At 37.0% G+C, this 20,933-nt stretch overlaps 1 protein-coding gene across 1 annotated transcript; it reads left to right on the top strand.

Moving 5' to 3' along the window:
- Positions 1-11,937: 11,937 nt before the first annotated feature.
- Positions 11,938-16,158, top strand: LOC141600591 (uncharacterized). Its single transcript, XM_074420834.1, has 3 exons — positions 11,938-12,024; positions 14,907-15,453; positions 16,124-16,158. The coding sequence occupies exons 1-3, from the start codon at positions 11,938-11,940 to the stop codon at positions 16,156-16,158; spliced, it is 669 nt and encodes a 222-aa protein (XP_074276935.1).
- The last annotated feature ends 4,775 nt before the right edge of the window (positions 16,159-20,933 follow it).

Genomic DNA, 20,933 nt, shown 5'->3' with positions numbered 1-20,933 from the left:
TAGATATAATAATTTAGATTCAAATAAACATTCATAATAAACTGCTAATATGTTCTGACAATATATAATACTTAATGACAACGCATATGTTTCTAAACTTAACCGCATATTATAATTATACATAAATTAACATCAAAGTTCTTAACCCTTTCTGGGTTTATTGCAAACAGATGGATGAACACTGCTCTCACCCTCCAGCAAGTCCTCCTTTAGACGTTTCTTATAACCGTCTATTAATTCCAAGCCTTCACGACTGCTGGCCAAGGTATAGTATTTTCACCATCAAGAAGAGCATATGATTCTCGTACAGCCGTGACACCGGTTAGAAACTGACGGTCCATGTCAACCTCTGTATACTATTTTTGTCTATTATCTTCAAGTTGTCGGGCTATGCTGTCTCTTTCAGCCGTGATAAACTTAATCCGCGCTTCAGCAATGTCCAGCCTCTGGCGGCAAGACAAAAAGACACCCTAGAGGGGCAGAGTGAACCCTTTTTGGGGGGACCGGGTATCCTAAAACGGGACGGGAAAGGGTTTAGGGTTTGATTAGGCGGACCGCTACCGCGGATCCCCCCAATCAAACCTTAAACCCTTTTCCCTTGCTTCTCATTCGAAGGCGGCAAGACACCCTAGAGAGGCCGAGTGAATCCTTTTTTGGGGGGCCGGGTATCCTAAAACGGGACAGGAAAGGGTTTAGGGTTTGATTAGGCGGACCGCTACCGCGGATCCTCTAATCAAACCCTAAACCCTTTCCCTTGCTTCTCATTTGAAGGCGGCAAGACAAAAAGACACCATAGAGGGGCCGAGTGAACCCTTTTTTGGGGGACCGGGTATCCTAAAACGGAACGGGAAAGGGTTTAGGGATTGATTAGGCGGACCGCTACCGCGGATCCCCCTAATCAAACCCTAAACCCTTTCCCTTGATTCTCATTCGAAGGCGGCATGACAAAAAGACACCCTATAGGGGCCGAGTGAACCCTTTTTGGGGGGACTGGGTATCCTAAAATGGGACGGAAAAGGGTTTAAGTTTTGATTAGGATCCCCCTAATCAAACCCTAAACCCTTTCCCTTGCTTCTCATTCGAAGGCGGCAAGACAAAAAGACACCCTAGAGGGGCCGAGTGAACCCTTTTTGGGGGGACCGGGTATCCTAAAACGGGACGGGAAAGGTTAAGGGTTTGATTAGGATCCCCCTAATCAAACCCTAAACCCTTTCCCTTGCTTCTCATTCGAAGACGGTAAGACAAAAAGACACCCTAGAGAGGCCGAGTGAACCCTTTTTGGGGGGACCGGGTATCCTAAAACGGACGGGAAAGGGTTTAGGGTTTGATTAGGGGGACTGCTACTGCAGATCTCCCTAATCAAACCGTAAACCCTTTCCTTTGCTTCTCATTTAAAGGCGGCAAGACAAAAAGACACCCTCGAGGGGCCGAGTGAACCCTTTTTGGGGGGCCGGGTATCTTAAAACGGGACGGGAAAGGGTTTAGTGTTTGATTAGGTGGACCGCTACCGCGGATCCCCCTAATCAAACCCTAAACCGTTTCCCTTGCTTCTCATTCGAAAGCGGCAAGATAAAAAGACACTCTAGAGGGGCCGAGTGAACCCTTTTTGGGGGGGACCGGGTATCCTAAAACGGGACGGGAAAGGGTTTAGGGTTTGATTAGGCGGACCGCTACCGCGGATCCGGCTAATCCAACCTTAAACCCTTTCCCTTGCCTCTCATTCGAAGGCAGCAAGACAAAAAGACACCCTAGAGGGGCCGAGTGAACCCTTTTGGGGGACGGGATTAAAACTAGGGGCTGAGTATCCTAAAACGGGACGATGAAGGATTTATGGTTGGATTAGGCAGACCGCGGTCTGCCTAATCCAACCTTAAACCCATTCCCTTATTTTAAGAGGATAATCTTTGAAAGAAATGCGGGTTTAAAGCTTTGGTACATCGTTACATTGTAATATGGACATTTGTAAAATGTTGAAGGTACATTATAGTTTATCAGTCTTGTAACTGGCTTTAAATTAGAAAGGGTCAATTCTAAACAGTTAAAGCTTTGGTATATATAATAATTTAGATTCAAATAAACATTCATAATAAACTGCTAATATGTTCTGACAATATATAATACTTAATGACAACGCATATGTTTCTAAACTTAACCGGATATTATAATTATACATAAATTAACATCAAAGTTCTTAACCCTTTCTGGGTTTACTGCAAACAGATGGATGAACACTGCTCTCACCCTCCAGCAAGTCCTCCTTTAGATGTTTCTTATAACCGTCTATTAATTCCAAGCCTTCACGGCTGCTGGCCAAGGTATAGTATTTTCACCATCAAGAAGAGCATATGATTCTCGTACAGCCGTGACACCGGTTCGAAACTGACGGTCCATGTCAGCCTCTGTATACTATTTTTGTCTATTAGCTTCAAGTTGTCGGGCTATCTTTGTCTCTTTCACCGTGATAAACTTAATCAAGCGCTTGAAAGAATGTCCAGCCTCTGTTGTAGTGACTTTGCAATCACTTCAGCTATGTCCATTTTCTCGTACAGCCCTTCCTGATGTTCTTCTAATACTTCGTTCTTACCAAGCACCTCAATAAGATATTGATCCAGTGAATCTCTTTCACGTTTCATTTCAGCGAGATCATACTCAACGTTAGCGAGTTTTTGTTCGATATCCGACATTATTTCCACATTGGTAACGGAACTCATATTCTGGTTCAGGCAAAAAATAAACGTATTTTAAAAAGAGTGACAATAAACTTAAGGCATTATGGAAAGTACCAACTTCAACCATATTTAAGGCCATACTATAGGGTAAAACAAATTAACGTGGGCTTTCACATTGTATAATTATGCAAAGAGCAAACAATGTTATTGTGAAAACAGATTACAGCAAAAGGTAAAATAATCTTCTCCTGCAAATATTAAGCATATTGCCAGATTGAAATATCTACTATACTTAATTTTGGCAAAACGTTCGAGCCACAAATGCAGTTTGATTTTCAGACCTGAAACAACTTTTAATTCGTCTGGGGACTATAGTATATATTTATTTTCACAAGATAAAAAAACATATTGATTAATCAAATAATACTTATAAATGAAATAATCTGAATGTTATATAGGCTACTATTTACATAAAGATATGCATTTCTGTTGCAGGGATAAAATAATAAGAACAAAAAAAAACCACAAACCAGAGCACCTTTTCAAGGGAGTGGAGACGTTTTCTATATGATTATTCCATAGATTTTGTAATTAGCACACTAGTTTAGACAAGTATTTATAGTGAGTTTTATATTTAAACTGATTTTGAAACAGTCTTGAATGGCTTTTGTAAGTATTTCTAATATTAATTAAATAGTATTGTGTCGTTTACTGTCATTAACATTCAATACATTTTTTATATATGCTATATCAAAGTGTACAACAATATTTCCTATGAACATTATCAATAAAATAAATGTTCCTTTAAAGGCATGACAATGGACATTGGCAGGAATACATTATATACGAACCTTTATTTGTATGAAATAAATTACCAGAGCATATTACAATTCCATTACTGCATTATTCTTGCAATAATATTCAATATACTTATTTACATGAATATATGCATTTCTTTTGCAGGGAAAAAATAATAAGAACAAAAAAAAAACAGAAATTAGAGTATCTTTTTAAGGGAGTGAAGACGGTTTGTATGATTATTCCTTAGATTTTGTAATTAGCACACTAGTTTAGATAAGTATTTATAGTGAGTTTTATATATAAATTGCTTTGGATAAGAATAGGAGAAGTTACAATTTATGAGTGTAGTATTATTTGTCTTTTCACATGCATTAGTTTACAACTGCCATTTGACACATGTCTCATTTAATCAAATAATCATGAATAGTGGTGTCTTTTCACCTGAATTATTTTACAACTTGCATCTGAGAGTGTAATTATTAGATGCATTAATTTATATTATTTAATTTAAATGGTACATTGTTAATGCACGTAATGGACATTGTAAATACAGTGATGGGACAATTTTTTTCATGATGTATCGAAAATTCAAAAATTACAAAAGGTACTACGTCAATATAATGAAATATCATTAACAAATAAGAGAATGTACTTATATTCTTATATTCTGAATGGACATTGAAAATCAACAGTAGGTACAAGAGGTATGAGGTAAATATAAAACTTATACTCAAATGTACTTCAGCTGTTTATATATAGTATTACTCGTTTTGATTTAATAGAATAAAAGCAAGTTCGACCGCTGGTCGGGAAATTGATGTTGGGATAGAGTCAAAATCTTCTTCTTCACTGTCTACAACAACAAGATTTCCTAACTTGGGTGCCAAATGATATTGAAACAGGTGCAATGTCCTCTTTGTTAAGAGATTGTCTGTCAAGTAACAAAGACACCTTCGGAAAACCACTACATTATCCCTGGTAGTCGTTCTAACCCCAAATGAAATGCTTGTCTGTAATCTGCTTTCATATTCCTCTCTTAAACGGGCTTCCTCATTGTGTAAGATAAACATCTTAGCCCAACACTTGCATATTGCTTCCATGTTATGTTTGTCAGCTTGATTAACTTTTTGAAAGATTTGTAGCATGTAAGTTTCATCTTTTAGTACTGTGTTTTTTGCATAGTTGTCCTCCACCCCTGCAATTATGGCGTCCTTCCCATTGAATAGTCATCCTAGTATTGTCTTCTTTGCGTCAAGATGATGTTCAGTGAATTGTTTTCTGTCTTCCTCTTCAGAATTTGTTACCAATCCCAAGCAAAATAATGACATGATTTCCTCTGTAGACAGATTTAAAATGGTTATTCCAAAATGTTCATTGAACGATAACATTTAGAACATCATACTGTAAACTTTAAAAACACTATTAATTAAACGATGAACACTGTGAGCAATATTCGAAATTGAGTAAATTGTACAATTAGTATTTTAATTTACCTATTACTCCTATTTCATATGTTGTACACAATTTTCCTACTTGCCCCAATTATCCCAACACACGTAAAATCTCACACAATTGTAATCAATAAATAACATCCCATTAAACTTGACATGAACATCCAATTAAACTGAAAACGATGAAAATGTAACCAACAAAAGAGGCGTGATTTTCAGGTGATTTTGTCAATGCTTTAAATCAACCAAGTATAGTTACCTAAGAAATACACCAAAAGAATGGACGAAATTCAGGACAAGTTAGTAAATGAACGTGATTACCTGGCAATGAAGAAGTATTGAAAACGAAGGTGGAGTATAACCAAAATTTATGGAGAAGTTACCTAATACTCCGTAGTTGAAAGAAGTATTTTCTTTGGAAAGATTGTTTGAAATAAGTATTCCTTTTATCTATTTTAGATTTACACCTAATTGCGTGTTTTATAATTGAACATAAATTGGCTATACTTTCATAATAGGTATTATTAGGTCCACCCTAGATTTACGTGTGTTGGGGTTATTTGGGCAAGTAGAAAAATTGTGTGCAACATATGATATAGAAGTAATAGTTAAATTAAAATACTAATTGTACATATTTACTCAATTTCGAATATTGCTATTTCCCTTCTCTTTTCTGGCCTCTTCTCATATGATTTGTTTAAATATTAGTGTATACGGAGTATATTTTTTTGTTTTCCTTAAAATGAACATTCTCGTATTAAAATGACCACGCACGATATAAATTAATTATATCAATTGTGAGATCCTAAAGCAATAAAGTTACACAGGATGTAAATTTGTTTTCCTTAAAATGAACATTCTCGTATTAAAGCAAGAACATCATTGATTTTGGTGAACATTTGTTTTCCTTAAAATGGACAACTGATCATTCTAGAATGTACATTATAACAAGTAGCTTGGGATGAATGCACATCCAGTACAACTTTGATGTACATACGCCAAAGATCAAAAGTACATTATCAATACAGCAAACCCAATAAACATTAACTAACGTCAGATATGTCGACAGAACAAAAGAAAACTAATAAATCATATTCAGAAACTATTTGTGAATGTCGTTACACGCTAATGCATGTCTAATAATGCTGTTACGATGTTTGTTGTGCTCAAATGTTAGTAGCGTGCATAGGTACTTGAATCTCAGCATTGTCAACGATCTCATCTGCAAAAAAAAAAAAACATGAAACTAGAATTTAATAACCAACAAAATAACATTGATTTGTTCTAAATAAGTTACAATTAAAATGTAAAACTCACATCAATTTTGGACAGTCCACAGTCCCAAGTGGCTATTCTCATAAATGTTTCCATGTGCCTCATGGTGTAAATACCACAGTCAAAAATATTTCTGTTATTTCTCCATGGAAGCATTGCTATTGTAGGATCCATGCCCATTACTATATTACTTTTCTCCATAGTTGATTGATTTTCACCCAAAAACCGTGCAAAAGCATCACCCTGTAACACAATAATAAAAATTAGACGAGATGAACCATAATGTACATGAATTTACCAATGCAAGTGAACGATAATAATTCATAGTTGAGGACAAATGCTAGGATGATGTACTACTCCTATTGTAGGACTGTCATAAACTTCAATTATCTCAGCAGAAGAAGAGTCTGTGGTGAATCTTGATAGAGGTTGACAAACAGTAGGTGAATCAGGACTGATTTGCACAACCATAGTGACATCTGTGTTCTTCAGTTTTAAATGTTGTTTTTTTTTTAAAAAAAAAAGATAAAAAAACATATAAGACATAAACATAAAGCCATTAAAAATACAGATATCCAGAAAGGACATGCTAAACATTAAGAAAGTACATGAAGAAAATACATCCTAAATATTAAGCCATAGCAAAGAACATCAAAATTATTAGGAAATAATGCGTACAAATTCCGACATATTAATATGAAGCACAGATATCCAGAAAGTAAATGTTAAACATTAACAAACTACATCAAAATCATTAGCAAACAATTCGTATAAATTCCGACATATTGATATGAAGGACACGTATCCAGAAAGTAAATGCTAAACATTAAAAAAGTACATGAAGAAAATACATCCTAAATATTTAAAAATATTAAGCCATAGCAAAGTAAATCAAAATCATTAGGAAACAATGCGTATAAATTCCGACATATTGATGCACCTGAGAAATAATATTAGGACTGATTTATAATGAACATCTTCGAACATTAATAGCTAAGGAAACTATGTAAAATTCGAAGCAGATGAAAAGTAAACACAGTTATTTTTAGCAAATAATTAAAGGCAAAGAGTATAACCTTCATTCCGATAGAGAGCGATAAGAGTAAGTGAACGATCTGAGAATGAGAAAACGTGCAGGTACAATTTAATTGACAGGTTTATCAAAAAGTAGTAAGATATTAAAGAGAAGAAGTTTAAAGTGGCGTTTTTTTTTAAAAAAATTGAGTCATACTATAATTCCATAAGTCCATTTTTTTTTTCTTTTTTTTTTGTTTATTTCAACTGCTAGAACCATTTGAACCTCTACTTTTATATACCCATTTTATACTTAAAAACTTCAGATTAGGTCAAATTAGGATATATGGCCATTTAACAAAATGGTAATGTTATAATTTGTCAATGTATTTTCTAAAAGTTCTAAATGTACTTTTTCGACATTCATAATGTACAAATTAGCTCAAGTTGTTGGATTACGAACGACCACAAGATCGAAAGACACCCTAGAGGGGGCGAGTGAACGCTTTTTAGGGACGGGATTAAAACTAGGGGGCCAAGTATCCTAAAACGGCATGGGAAAGGGTTTACGGTTGGATTATGAACGGCCGCAAGACCAAAAGACACCCTAGAGGGGGCGACTGAACCCTTTTTGGGAACGGGATTAAATCTAGGGGGTTAGATATCCTAAAATGGGAGGGGAAAGCGTTTAGGGTTGCATTAGGCAGACCGCTACCGCAAATCCACCTAATCCAACTCTAAACCCTTTCCCTTATGTGTGGTTTGTATAGCCGCAAGACCAAAAGACACCCAACAAGGGGCGAGTGAACCCATTTTTGGGAAGGGATTAAAAATAGATCTTTGACAGTTTATTAAACAGGTTTTCCTGTTTACACTTTATATATTATGTAATTTATGTAAACAGTTTAATTAAAATGTCCATTATCTATATTCATAATGTGCATGTTCTGATAATTAGGTGCAACTAAAATATCATTAAGCACTGTTTGGAAAATGTACATTATATTATATTTAAAGGTACATTAAATTATTTTAAAAAGAACATGAAACATTAATTAAATTGTAATGCATGTGATCGTTTAATAAGATAGAAAACTTCAAAAGTTCATTCATATACTTAGATTATGATGTCGCTATAGATAGATCTTTGACGTGATTTTAGACTTATTTTCCTGTTGTCAATGTATAATAGAAATAAATGTGCTTTCAATTTAATTCAAATGTCCATTATGTATGTTCATAATGTGCATGTACTGTTTTACAAAAGAGATTTAAAAACAGACCTGAAATGTACATTATATTATTTTGCTAATTCAGTACATCATAAGTCGCTATTCAAGGAGATAATAACGTTCAAGTAAATAGCACGCCAAAAATAGACAAAGAAGTACTTTAATTAAGTGAAACAAAACATTGGTTCACAAATTCAACATTCTGCTTATGCAATTACAAATCATTAACATACTAACGTACACTAGAATTTAAAACATCATACTACATGAACAGGGATGTCATCAGACAAATTTTAACGTACTGCGTAGATAATATTTGAACATTAAATGCAATCACTGGCTTTAGAGAAATGACCCTTCTTCGCATGATCAGCGACAGTTTCATGGCAATCATTGTGGTCGAACATAAGTAATGTGCATAGATATTTGTATCGTAACACTTTAAACACGCTCCACTGCAAAACAGAAGCCAACAATTAACAAGATAGGCAAAACACAATGAAAATGAATTTCTTTAAAATAAGAACCAACACTCACATCATTTTTCATCTGGCCACATTTCCAAGAGATTAATCCCATAAATGTTTCCATGTGCCTCATTGTGTATATACCACAGTCATCAACATTGTAGTTATTTCTCCAACTAAGCTTTGCAACAATGGGATCCATAGCCAACACAATGTTGCTAGAGTCAGAAGTTTTTTGGTTCTCACCCAAAAGCCTTCCAAGAGCATCAATCTATGACAAAACATTTTAAACCAGTGTTAAGCGTGACTAATAGTCAAAATTCAATAGAACAACAAAAATGTGTCAAATTCAAACATACTGTTAACAGTGGAGATACACCATATTTCTTGATGGCGTCTTCATCTGAGAGTGAGTTGTTAAGAATGACGAAACGCTTCCTCACCAGGTCAACCACGTATAAGAAAAAGTGTTTCTCGTGTACAATTGGGAAAAAAAACTGAAATTACAAAACAAATGACGTACAACCATAAGTACAGTCAAACTCTTCGAAGGGTACATTTTAACTAATCATGAGGCACATGTAAAAAATGAGAACAGTACATTGCAATATAAAGTGACCTTATTTAATACAAACGCAAAGAAAATTCCCTTTGACTCAAGCAGTTGAAATAAAACAAAAGCAGAATGTAGACATGGAATGAAGTATGACTCATGGTCTATGTTCCCAACGTGTGCATATAGTTGCAACTGCTCATGCATATTAGATATTCCCCACATTGAGCAATTACAACATTAACATTGTAAATGTTTAAAAAGTACATTTAGTACGTTTAGAAAGTACATTGAGAAATTATAGCATTAACATTGTGTTAAATGGCCATTTATCCTAATTTGGCCTAATCTGAACTTTTTTAATATAAAATGGGTATATACAAGTTGAGGTTCAAATGAGTTTAGTAGTTGGAATTAAACAAAAAAAAGAAAGGACTTATGCGATAATAGTATGTCTCAATTTTTTAAAAATGCAATACAACAATGGCAAAGAAAATTGCAAAGTATTTCAAGCTAACAATAACAACTTACGAGTGCGATTGAAGTTATGTCTATTCCCGAGAAAAGCTTCAACTCCATTTTTACACGAGCCTCGAATAATTCATAAATTTTTTCATCACTTAAACCTGGGTTGAGTTTCGCCAATACAGACTGCATGGGAAAGTAACGAAAGAGGGAAGTACAATATTTCAAAATACATATTACACACAACATTTAAGAGTGTATGTAAATGTACTTACATGCACAAGCGTGGTAAAAAAGAACCGCTTCGGAGTACCAAGATTATTTTCTTCCTCTTTACAATTCAAGTATGATGACCAACAATCAACTACAACACTCGAAAAATGTTCAGACGACTTTAATGACCACAAATGCATTCGCGTTGCAAAATAAGTCTTGTACGAATATAAGTGCTCACTAGAGCAAAAAATATAACAAATTACTTGTCAGGTGTGAAACACTGAAAATGACATACACAAAATGGTAATTTAGCAAGTACACATTTTAGATTACCTGGAACGACGATTGTTAGTGCCCCGGTCACTGAAAACATAATCAGCCACTTGAAGGTGCACCGCAGTAAGAGGTGTTAACACATTGGTGTCATCTTGGATAGCAGAAAACAACGGATCAAAACGAGATGACTGTTGCTTGTTGCTGGATAGAGGTATATAAGAAGGACTTGCCATGAAATGAACCCTTTTGGTAGTTGAAGAAGATTCACCAGTGACAGGGCGGTCCCGTTTAATCCCTTTAGCTGTGGCTAACCTTGCCTCACTCTCAGCAAAGTCTTTCTCCAACCCTAAATCGAACGAAAATTCACCAATGACAGGTACAAATGAATTTCTCCACTTAGCACATTGTTCTCTGTGTTTAGCACGAGCAAGTTTCAATTTGTACGCTTTCTCAGCTACATTTGCTACAGCAATTAACTGTTCATCCTCATCTAGTGTGCTGGATTCCCACGACGTTGCACACGACACATCTTCGGTACCACCACTATATGTCAAATATACAAATTCAGTTGCTGAATGGGCCTGTTTGACACACTCTTCACCTGGGAAACATTGCAAACCAACCGCGTATTTCTCATCTAACACAACCATATCTTCCACGATTCTCTTTGCTGAAGCAGTGTAGTCATCTGCAAACTCCTGGACAAGGCACACTATGAAGGTACATCTTTAGTACTATGAAGGTACAAAGAAAATATTTCAAAGTGAATCTTGAAATGGAATAGTGAATACTTCGAGAATCAATGGATATACCTCCAGAGACGAGTACGAAATTGGAGATTTTGTATCAGTACTAACATCCCTCGACACTCTCCGCACTTTTTCAACCACTTGTCTGCATGGTTTAGAAAATCTAATTCTTTCCATCAATCGACCTTTTACACGACTAAGACCAAACTGACCAGCCTCCATCTCCTGCTTTTCCCTTGAGAAAAGTGCAGCAGATGTCCAATTCAAAAGAGTATAGTAATCTCTTTCTACGAATCGTTTTTCACGGACAACACGGTCAACATAAACAAGCTGCAAGTAAAAACAGGATTATGACTGAAAAATGATAGGTTTTAAAACCATAATAACTAACAATAAATGTAACCCAGAAGATTTGTACCATTAGAAACAAGAGAGGTCCACCAAAGTGATTCTTCTTCCCCTTCTTGACCCAATCCTTTATGTTATACCGCAAACTCTCCATGACAAATTGACACCAATCAAGCTGACCAATGGCAGACACATTCCTCAGCGATTTTAGTACATGGTGATTGATGAACGGCTTCTGATTGTTGCGCATTAACAAAGACAAAGCAAGCACCACAAAATTAATCTTAAATTGATCACTGTAATCATCATGACAAATAATATGCTCTGCAAGGGTCTTGATATCCACTTGACCATCAACATGAAATTGAGCTTTCCAATGCGCGTAAAACGCATCACATTCTCGCATCTTCGTCACTACAGCATGAAAGTAAAACAGGTTTTCCTCCAATTGGGAGGCCAACAGCATCATGAATACAAGAAGCAGAAACACGAAAGTGCTATTTATCAGGTAGAATGATGAAATCCGAATACGGGTTGTAGTTCTCAATTAACCAATAACCAAGGCGTAAAGGAAGCCTTATAACCCTTAGCCAAAACAATGAAGAAAAACCAATCTCTTCCAGAGCACACCATTGATTGTAATCAAGGTGTCGAAGGACATCAACAAAACTTTTAGGTGACATCCGGGTAGTAATACGGGAGAACGTTGGAGTAGGATCATCAACAGTAGGACTGAGGTTGTTCAACCTCGGAGAAATACGGCGTGTAACAGTTCCAGGATCGCCTTTGCACTTCAATAACTGAAAGTAGTTTTGCATGTAATATTAATCAGTTGTGTTGTGTTGTACACGTTTCACGAAGAAATGTCCTATTAGTTTTATTGAAATGTGCATGATCTACAACAATAATGTGCACGCAATTATGACCTTTTGCATGTGGTCTTAAATTGATGCTACTTACGTTAAAAGTACTTAAAATTCAACAAAAATCCAAAAAAGCACAAATTAGATCAAACTAAAAAACAACAAACAAATCGAAATGTATAAGCAAGTTACGAAATCAACAAACAATGCGACAAATACAAATTCCGATAGCATGCAAATGAAAACGCAAATTTCGATTTTAACAACAATACTGAACTCAAAATTCATCAATAAATGAATAATCCGGCAAAATGAACATAAGAAACATTAATTTAGGTTACAGTGGAGTTACATAAAACGGACTAAATAAATTAAGGACGAAATCGAAAAAAGCTTGAAGCTAAACAGTATATACCTTCATGACGAAATAGGTAAGAGAAAATCCAACAGAAAGACGAAAATGCAACTCTACAGAGAATAAGGAGAGAGAAATAGTTGAAAGCTTAACAAAGAAGGTCGGAATCTATGGTTGAAAGCTTAACGAAGAAGCGCGAGGTAAATTTCAGGGAAAAAGAAAGACAAAGCCCCCAAGTTTTGGTAAAGGAGCGCGCGTTATAGGCCCTTACATTAGCCGCGTCAGACAAGATCAAATGACTGACGCGCGTTCTCACCGTTCTCACGCTTGTGCCATTCTCATATGATCCAAAATCTTATTATTATTATTATTATTATTATTATTATTATTATTATTATTATTATTATTATTATTATTATTATTATTATTATTATTATTATTATTATTATTATTATTATTATTATTATTATTATTATTATTATTATTATTATTATTATTATTATTATTATTATTATTATTATTATTATTATTATTATTATTATTATTATTATTATTATTATTATTATTATTATTATTATTATTATTATTATTATTATTATTATTATTATTATTATTATTATTATTATTATTATTATTATTATTATTATTATTATTATTATTATTATTATTACTACTTTTACTATTACTACTATTACTATTACTAGTATTACTATTATTACTATTACTATTACTATTATTATTGTTATTCTTATTATTCTTATTCTTATTCTTATTATTCTTATTCTTGTTATTGTTATTATTATTATTCTTGTTATTGTTATTATTATTATTATTGTTATTATTATTATTATTATTATTATTATTATTATTATTATTATTATTATTATTATTATTATTATTATTATTATTATTATTATGCAAACTTTTATTGAGATTAAACAATTATTTTACAAGAAATTAGTGGGCAACCAAGAGAGAACACTGATAAGAAAGTATAGTCTAAAACACAAGGTAAGATAATAACATTTTTCCTCTTTATATGCATTGGTTTATTCATACATTATACTACGGTTACATTACGATAAAAAATAATGAGAAGAGTGATAATTTTGTTTTAAAAATAATAATGTATATATGTATCGAATAATTAATAATGTCAAATGTTTTTGTGTCAGTTTTTAAAAATAATACTCTGTATATAACTTTTCTAAACTGAACTTAGAGGATCTGAACTGAACTTATAGAATCTGACTGAACTGAATTTATAGGATCTGAATTGAACTGAACTTATAGAATCTGAACTGAACCGAACGTATAGGATCTGAACTGAAATTATAGGATCTGATCTGATCTAAACTGAACTTATAGGATCTAAAATAAACTTAAGTTAAGTGACTTTAAGTTAAAAAAAACGGGGCCTTACAGGCTGGTCAACTCGAGCTTGGGTCAAGTCATTTCAGATCAGCTCAAAACAGGGTCCAGTAAAGTTCCGGTCAAAATGGGTTAACCACATTGCGACTGCGAGTTATACTTGGGGCTAACTTGGGCTTCAGGTTGTGGGTCATTCTTATGAATTGTATGTATTGCTAGGTCTACCTAAAATGACACTACATTATCTGCCGCCAAGGCGCCAAGCACAGGAAGAACAATATCACCCTTCTTCGGAATGAAGCGCTGCCAAGCACATGCACTTACCCAATATCCAGTGTTAGACAAATATTATGAAGATAATATTTGATACAGTTATTTATGCCTATTATTATGTAAATATTTGACCCTTGATACTCTCCTAGTTTAGCTGATTGTATTCCTATATTATAGCCTTGTATATTGCCTAACTACCTTGTAATCTTGGATATATATATATATGAATGATAGAACTCATCCCAATTCAGGGATTATGAACATTAACATGGTATCACGAGATTAGGGAGACTTCGGCATCTCCTCGGTCCTGTGCCCTATTTTTGGTTATCTTTCGAGAAACCCTTTGCCTCACGCACCATCATCATCATGACAAACGATTCAATTCCCTCCTCTTCCCAAAAAGCCGGCCTTCATCCCGTATTCACCGTCTCAAATATCCAACACAAAATTCGTGTTCTCGATGGCACGAAAGTGACATATGCATCACGGGTTTGATTATTCAAACTTCATGCTCGTGGGTATAAGGTTTTGTCTCACATTGATGGCACACCTCCTCCCAACGAGACTGACGCGTCTTTCGAGTCGTGGTCCGAAGTTGATGCCCATGTTCTCCAATGGATTTACGGTACCCTTAGTGATGAACTTCTTCCCCGTATCCTTGAAGACGATTCTACAGCCCGTGCAGCATGGGTCCGGATCAAGAATATCTTCAACAACAACAAAGGGGCGCGTGCCGCTGCTCTTAAACAGGAATTTAACACTCTCCGTCTCGAGCACATGGGTTCGTTGGACGCCTACTGCCAACGATTACGCGAACTCGCCGGCATGCTTAAGGATGTTGACGCCGCCGTGTCCGATCGACGCCTCGTCATCCAACTGGTACGTGGTCTCCCTAGTGAATGTGATACTATTGCTTCCTTTATAAATCAGACCACTAAGAATTTCGAGACTGCTCGCAGTATGCCCGGACTTCAGTTACATCGCAAATCTGGCCGCGATAAACCCGCCACTGCCCTGGCTGCCCCTGCCGCTGATTTATGGTCTGAATCCACCACCAAACCTGCCCCACCAGGTCTTCCTCGCCATAACAACAACTCCACAAACAACCAACAAAATCGCCATAATCATCGCCATAATAACAATTGCACGAATAACAACAATAACATCCAATATCGTCAACCCACGACCCAGCCACAAACCCCACCTAGCCAAGCCTCCCCGTCGGGCCCTCCACCCTCCTGGCTCTCCCTCTGGACACCACCACCCTGCCCTTACCCCACTTACCCCGGCTGGACTCAGCCATGGCCCTCGTATGGTATGGCTCCACCTCTACCTCCTTCCTTTCGTGGCTAGTCACCTCACCCCCAGGGACAAGCATATGTTACAGACACCGAACCTCCACAACTCACTGATTTGAGCCAATCGTTCCAAGCTCTTGTTGTGCAAAATCACGTGGACCCTTGGTTTATGGATACAGGTGCATCGTCTCATCTTACGTCGGACCCAGGTATGATTTCTAATCCCTTAATTCGAGTAAGATTCGTTCCATATATGTCGAAAACAGCAATAGCATTCCAATTATGGGTTCTGGCACTTCTACAATACAAACCCCTAACCGAACCTTACACCCTTGACAAGTCCTCCATGCACCAAGTATTATTAAAAACATTATATCAGTGCGCCAATTCACTAAAGACAATAACGTAAGTGTTGAATTTGACCCGTTTGTTTTTTCTGTGAAGGATATTCCGAGTGGGAAAACGATTCTGCGGAGTGACAGTAACGGCGAACTCTACCCTGTGTCCACCGTCCCATCCAGCTCCTCTTCTAGTCCACCTCAACCCTTCCTCGCCCATCATCACGACGTATGGCATCCTCGTCTCGGTCAGCTCGGGATATCTATTTTAAGTTTTTTGAATTCTCATAATCATATTCAGTTTAATAAAACTCATGATTTTAGTTTATGTTCCTCCTGTCAAATTAGTAAGCATAAAAGACTTCCATTTCAACATTCACTTTCTCATACTATTGCTCCATTTGATATCGTACATTGCGACTTATGGACATCACCTCTTTTAAGTAAACAAGGCTATAAGTATTATATGGTGCTCATCGACAATTTCACTCAATTTGTGTGGGTCTATCCTCTTAAATTCAAGTCTCAAGTTTTTGACAAATTTACCCAATTTAGCAACTTTGTCCACACTCAATTCCACCGCAAAATTAAATCGTTTCAGTGTGATATGGTCCGCGAATTCGACAATAGTGCTTTTCATAATTTTGCCACAAAAAATGGTCTTGTATTTCGTTTCTCGTGCCCCCAAACATCCCCACAAAATGGTAAATCAGAGCGTATGATCCAAAGACTTAATGACATCGTTCTCGTACTCCTCCATCACTGCTCAATCCCACCTCACTATTGGGTTGATGCTCTTCACACTACTACCCATCTTCACATAATATTCCCACATCTACTCTTAATTTCCACACTCCCACTTCGGCTCTTTACCTCAAAAATCCGTCCTATGATCACCTTCGAGTTTTCGGGTGTGCATGCTATCCTAATATATCTTCGACTCGAACTCACAAACTAGAGCCTCGATCTCTCAAATGCGTCTTTCTAGGCTATCCCCCGAGTCAACGCGGTTATCGGTGTCTTCACATTCCCACTGGTCGTATCTATGTGTCTCGCCATGCCTTCGACGAATCCATTTTCCCCTTCGTAGAATTGACCACTTCCACCCGTCCCTCATACACGTTTTTGGACAGCTCCAACTCTACCCTCAACCCGCTTATCTATGACTCCATAGCCACCCCTCCGTCCACCCAACCACGCCCCATACCACTGACCATACCCCTGTCCGTACAACAAACCCAACATCCCCTCCTTCCCTCGACCGTACCAACTCTCCACCCTCCTCTCCACCCACTCCAGCTTTCGCCACCAATTCTCCCTCACCACCCCCACCCCCTCCCCCTCCTCCACCACCACCCCATCCCCCTCCCATTCATCACATGACGACCCGTGCCAAAAATGACATATTCAAACCTAAGAACCAGGCGCTTTCACCGTTACCACCGAGCCTTCCCTAATTCCCACATCACCTCACCTAGCCTTGCAAGACCCGAATTGTAACCGTGCTATGCAGGACGAATTTTCCGCTTTAAGGGACAATTATACTTGGGATTTGGTTCCCCGACCGACTGATGCATCTGTAATTCGTTGTATGTGGTTATTCCGTCATAAATTCAATGCAGATGGCTCTCTCCAACGACACAAAGCCTGTCTTGTCGTGAATGGTAAGACACAACAAGTCGGTGTTGATTGTGATGAAACATTCAGTCCCGTCGTAAAACCAACAACAATTCGAACGGTCCTCAGTTTGGCCGTCTCCAGGTCTTGGCCAATGCGTTAGCTCGATGTTAAAAACGCCTTCTTACATGGCAACTTGGAAGAAACTGTATATGATGCGTGTCATTTATATGATGTTTTACACCCTATTTTACACGTATTTCAGAGCTCAAATATGTAGTTTATGCTATTATTTTCCCTATTTCCGTCTACTTTCGTGTTTTTGTATAATATTGCAGAAATGTGAAGAATCCAGCGGAAATCGAGCCGAATCCGTCCCTAAGTACTTAGCATTGCATTTGACATGAGGTAGTGACTCGAGAGATGAACTTGGTACGCATTTCAAGGCCTGAAAGATGAATTTGCGAGAGTTTCAGAAGCGGATTACCAGCTACAGTGGTCTATAGACTGACCTACATGGTCTATAGACTGTCAGAATGCTGAACAGTTTACTACAGGCTGCTTCAGATGGCTATATCTCGAGTTCTAAGGTAGATAATCGAGTGATTCCAATTGGAGGTGAAAGTGTATCCTCTTAGCTTTCCAACGCTGCGTAGAACGCCTGATTTGACCAAGTAACGAAGAAATGACAGCTTTTTTAAGATCGGTGCGCGCTGCAGAATTCGTCAGAACGCATTACTGTACACCTTTGGTCGATCGACTGGTCACAGTGGTCGATCGACCAACCCACGACCTGACGCGGAAATCAAAAGGACGAGAATTAGAAAGCCCATTGTAATTAGGTTTTAAGAATAAGAGTTACGTGACATTCTTATTTAACGTAACCCCTTCCTACCTTTTATTCATTCATTGATAATAGGGTCGAGACTTATCATTATTTAGTTTTACAGTTTTCTTAAGTATCTTTTAATAAAGTTCTTCTTTGTATCCGGATTTGTTCGTCCCGCTTCCCTTATTTCTGGTATTTCTTGTTCTGAATTTGTTCTTTCTTTATAGATTAAAATTGATTAGTTAGAATCCCTGAGCCCTAATTTCTCTTTTATGCGGTTTTACTATTTATTTAATTTAATAATGAATTCTGTTATTCGCAACTTTAGTTTCATTTTCGTTATTAATTCCAGTATGAGTAGCTAAATACCCTTTGCTAAGATGTAGAGGAGCTATAGCGTAGATGGCATTAGAATAGGTGGCCCTGAATTAGGGTTTAGTCGATCGACTGGCTTAACTGGTCGATCGACTGGGGAAGCTGGTCGATCGACCGACTTCGTTTCTGATTAGCACCGTTTGATTCATTAAGTGCAATATTTAGCAATGAGACCGAGAGGAGACTTGTTAGATGCTTAGTTTTGACCAACCCGTAGATCGTAAGATAGGGAAGGGCATTAATTAATGAATTAAGACGACTAAATTGCTAAGATCGAAAGATAATGTAATTTATGCTTTAGGAATCACTTTTCAGGGCGAGAGCTAGTATTAGTGAGACCCAGGGACCAGTAGCATAGGCCAAAAGGAGCTACTAGTTAACTTGGACCGAGAGGACATGTTTTACCCATCCTACACGGCTGTATTTCGGACTTACCTAGGATTATGTGCCATCGTAGCTATAGTGAACCGACCGTCTTAGCATTTCTTTTATCAATTTTTACATCCTTTATTACTTTTATTTGCTTATTTAGTTTATGTTATTAGATTTAGATTTAATTCATATCAAAACCCCCTCAAACTGTTACCCTTAGTTATCTCCCTACCTCTATGCGGATCGACCCTTACTACCGCTTGCTAGTTGTAGTTTGGAAAATTATAAATACTATTTTTGATACTCACTTCGATAGGTATCAAATTTTGGCGCCGTTGCCGGGGAGGCAGCGCTAGTTTTATTTTTATTTTTATTTTTTTTTTATTTTAGTCTTTTTCTTAGTTTAAGGAACTTTTTGTTCCTTAAACTTTTATCATCTTCTTCTTGTAGTTTCTTCTTATACGCAGGTCACCTTGCGCTAGACAGAGACTTTTAGAAGAATCATTTCAGGAGGAAGGCTTGAGCACTCTTGATAGATGGGAAGTTCGCGTGGGAATTCGCGAAAACCAAGCATTGAGATGAATTCTATTGCGGCACTAGAAGCTTCCATTAATGCCAGGTTCGAAAAGCTGGAGAATGCTACAAATGAAACTGCGGAATTAAGAAAGGTAGTTCAAACTCTCTTGGTTCAAGTTATAAAAATGGAAGAAGCTAGGATTGAATCTGATAAGAATTTTGAAAATCGGTTGGCAAATTTAGTGGCTAATCAAGCTGCTAATTTGTCGAGCAAATTTGATGATACTCTACCTTTTACCCTGTGCTTATTCCCCCTAACACCTCCGCCTCGGTTGGGAGCACGATGGAGGAAAACACTTTTTTGACTTGTTGCAGAACTGGTTTGGGGAAGGAAGAGCCGAGGAAAGTGTCGGATTATGACTTGGAGTTTGATGAGCCAGACGATCCAAGAGCTTGGGAAGCCGCTAGAGCCGTTGATGACCCGTTGAGTATTCTAGATGAAGGAGTGGAATGGAGTCCAAATTTCTTGAGATTAGCATTGCCGAGGGTACTTCATATAGCCAGAAGCCATGGTCGGAGATTTTCCGCATTTTTCGCGGATGAAAACTTTTTATTTCATAAGTTTTAGACATTTTATTGCTTTTGTTAGACTATTTATTGCTTTGGTTTGCGCGAGACTTCGCTTTAATAAGTTTGCCTAGGATTTACAGACTTTAGACTTTACATTTGGGTTTTGCACAATTTTGGGCGCGTTATTATGTGTATTTGCAGGTTCATAGACCATATTAGCTCAATTTATTGAGCTAATTCGAAGAAATCAGAAACTTACAGCAGGTATCTTGGTCGATCGACTGGCTTGTATGGTCGATCGACTGAGCCGCGACTCCAGAGGCTTCTGTTCCTGTTACCCTGGTCGATCGACTAGATGGTGTGGTCGATCGACCACATTCGTTGCTGTATCTGTTCACGACCATTCCCCTGCTGTGTTTGGTCGATTTGCGGAGTTGAGGGAGTCTTTTCTCCACTTTATTCTCTGATCAATTTCTGTTTTCTTCTGTTTCCTTATTTTGCACATAATTTTGCGTTCGGAAATTATTTTCTCGGAATTACGCGCGGTACTTCTGTTTCTTTTCAGGTACCTATGGTAGCACTGCTGGCTACTGAAACCTCCTAGCTCACGCTGGTTTGGGGAGGTTTCCTTTTGCTG

Source organism: Silene latifolia, chromosome 9 (assembly GCF_048544455.1).
Source record: "Silene latifolia isolate original U9 population chromosome 9, ASM4854445v1, whole genome shotgun sequence".
Taxonomy (NCBI): domain Eukaryota; kingdom Viridiplantae; phylum Streptophyta; class Magnoliopsida; order Caryophyllales; family Caryophyllaceae; genus Silene; species Silene latifolia.
The sequence above is the reverse complement of the archived record's forward strand: the minus strand, read 5'-3'. Positions and strand labels throughout refer to the sequence as shown.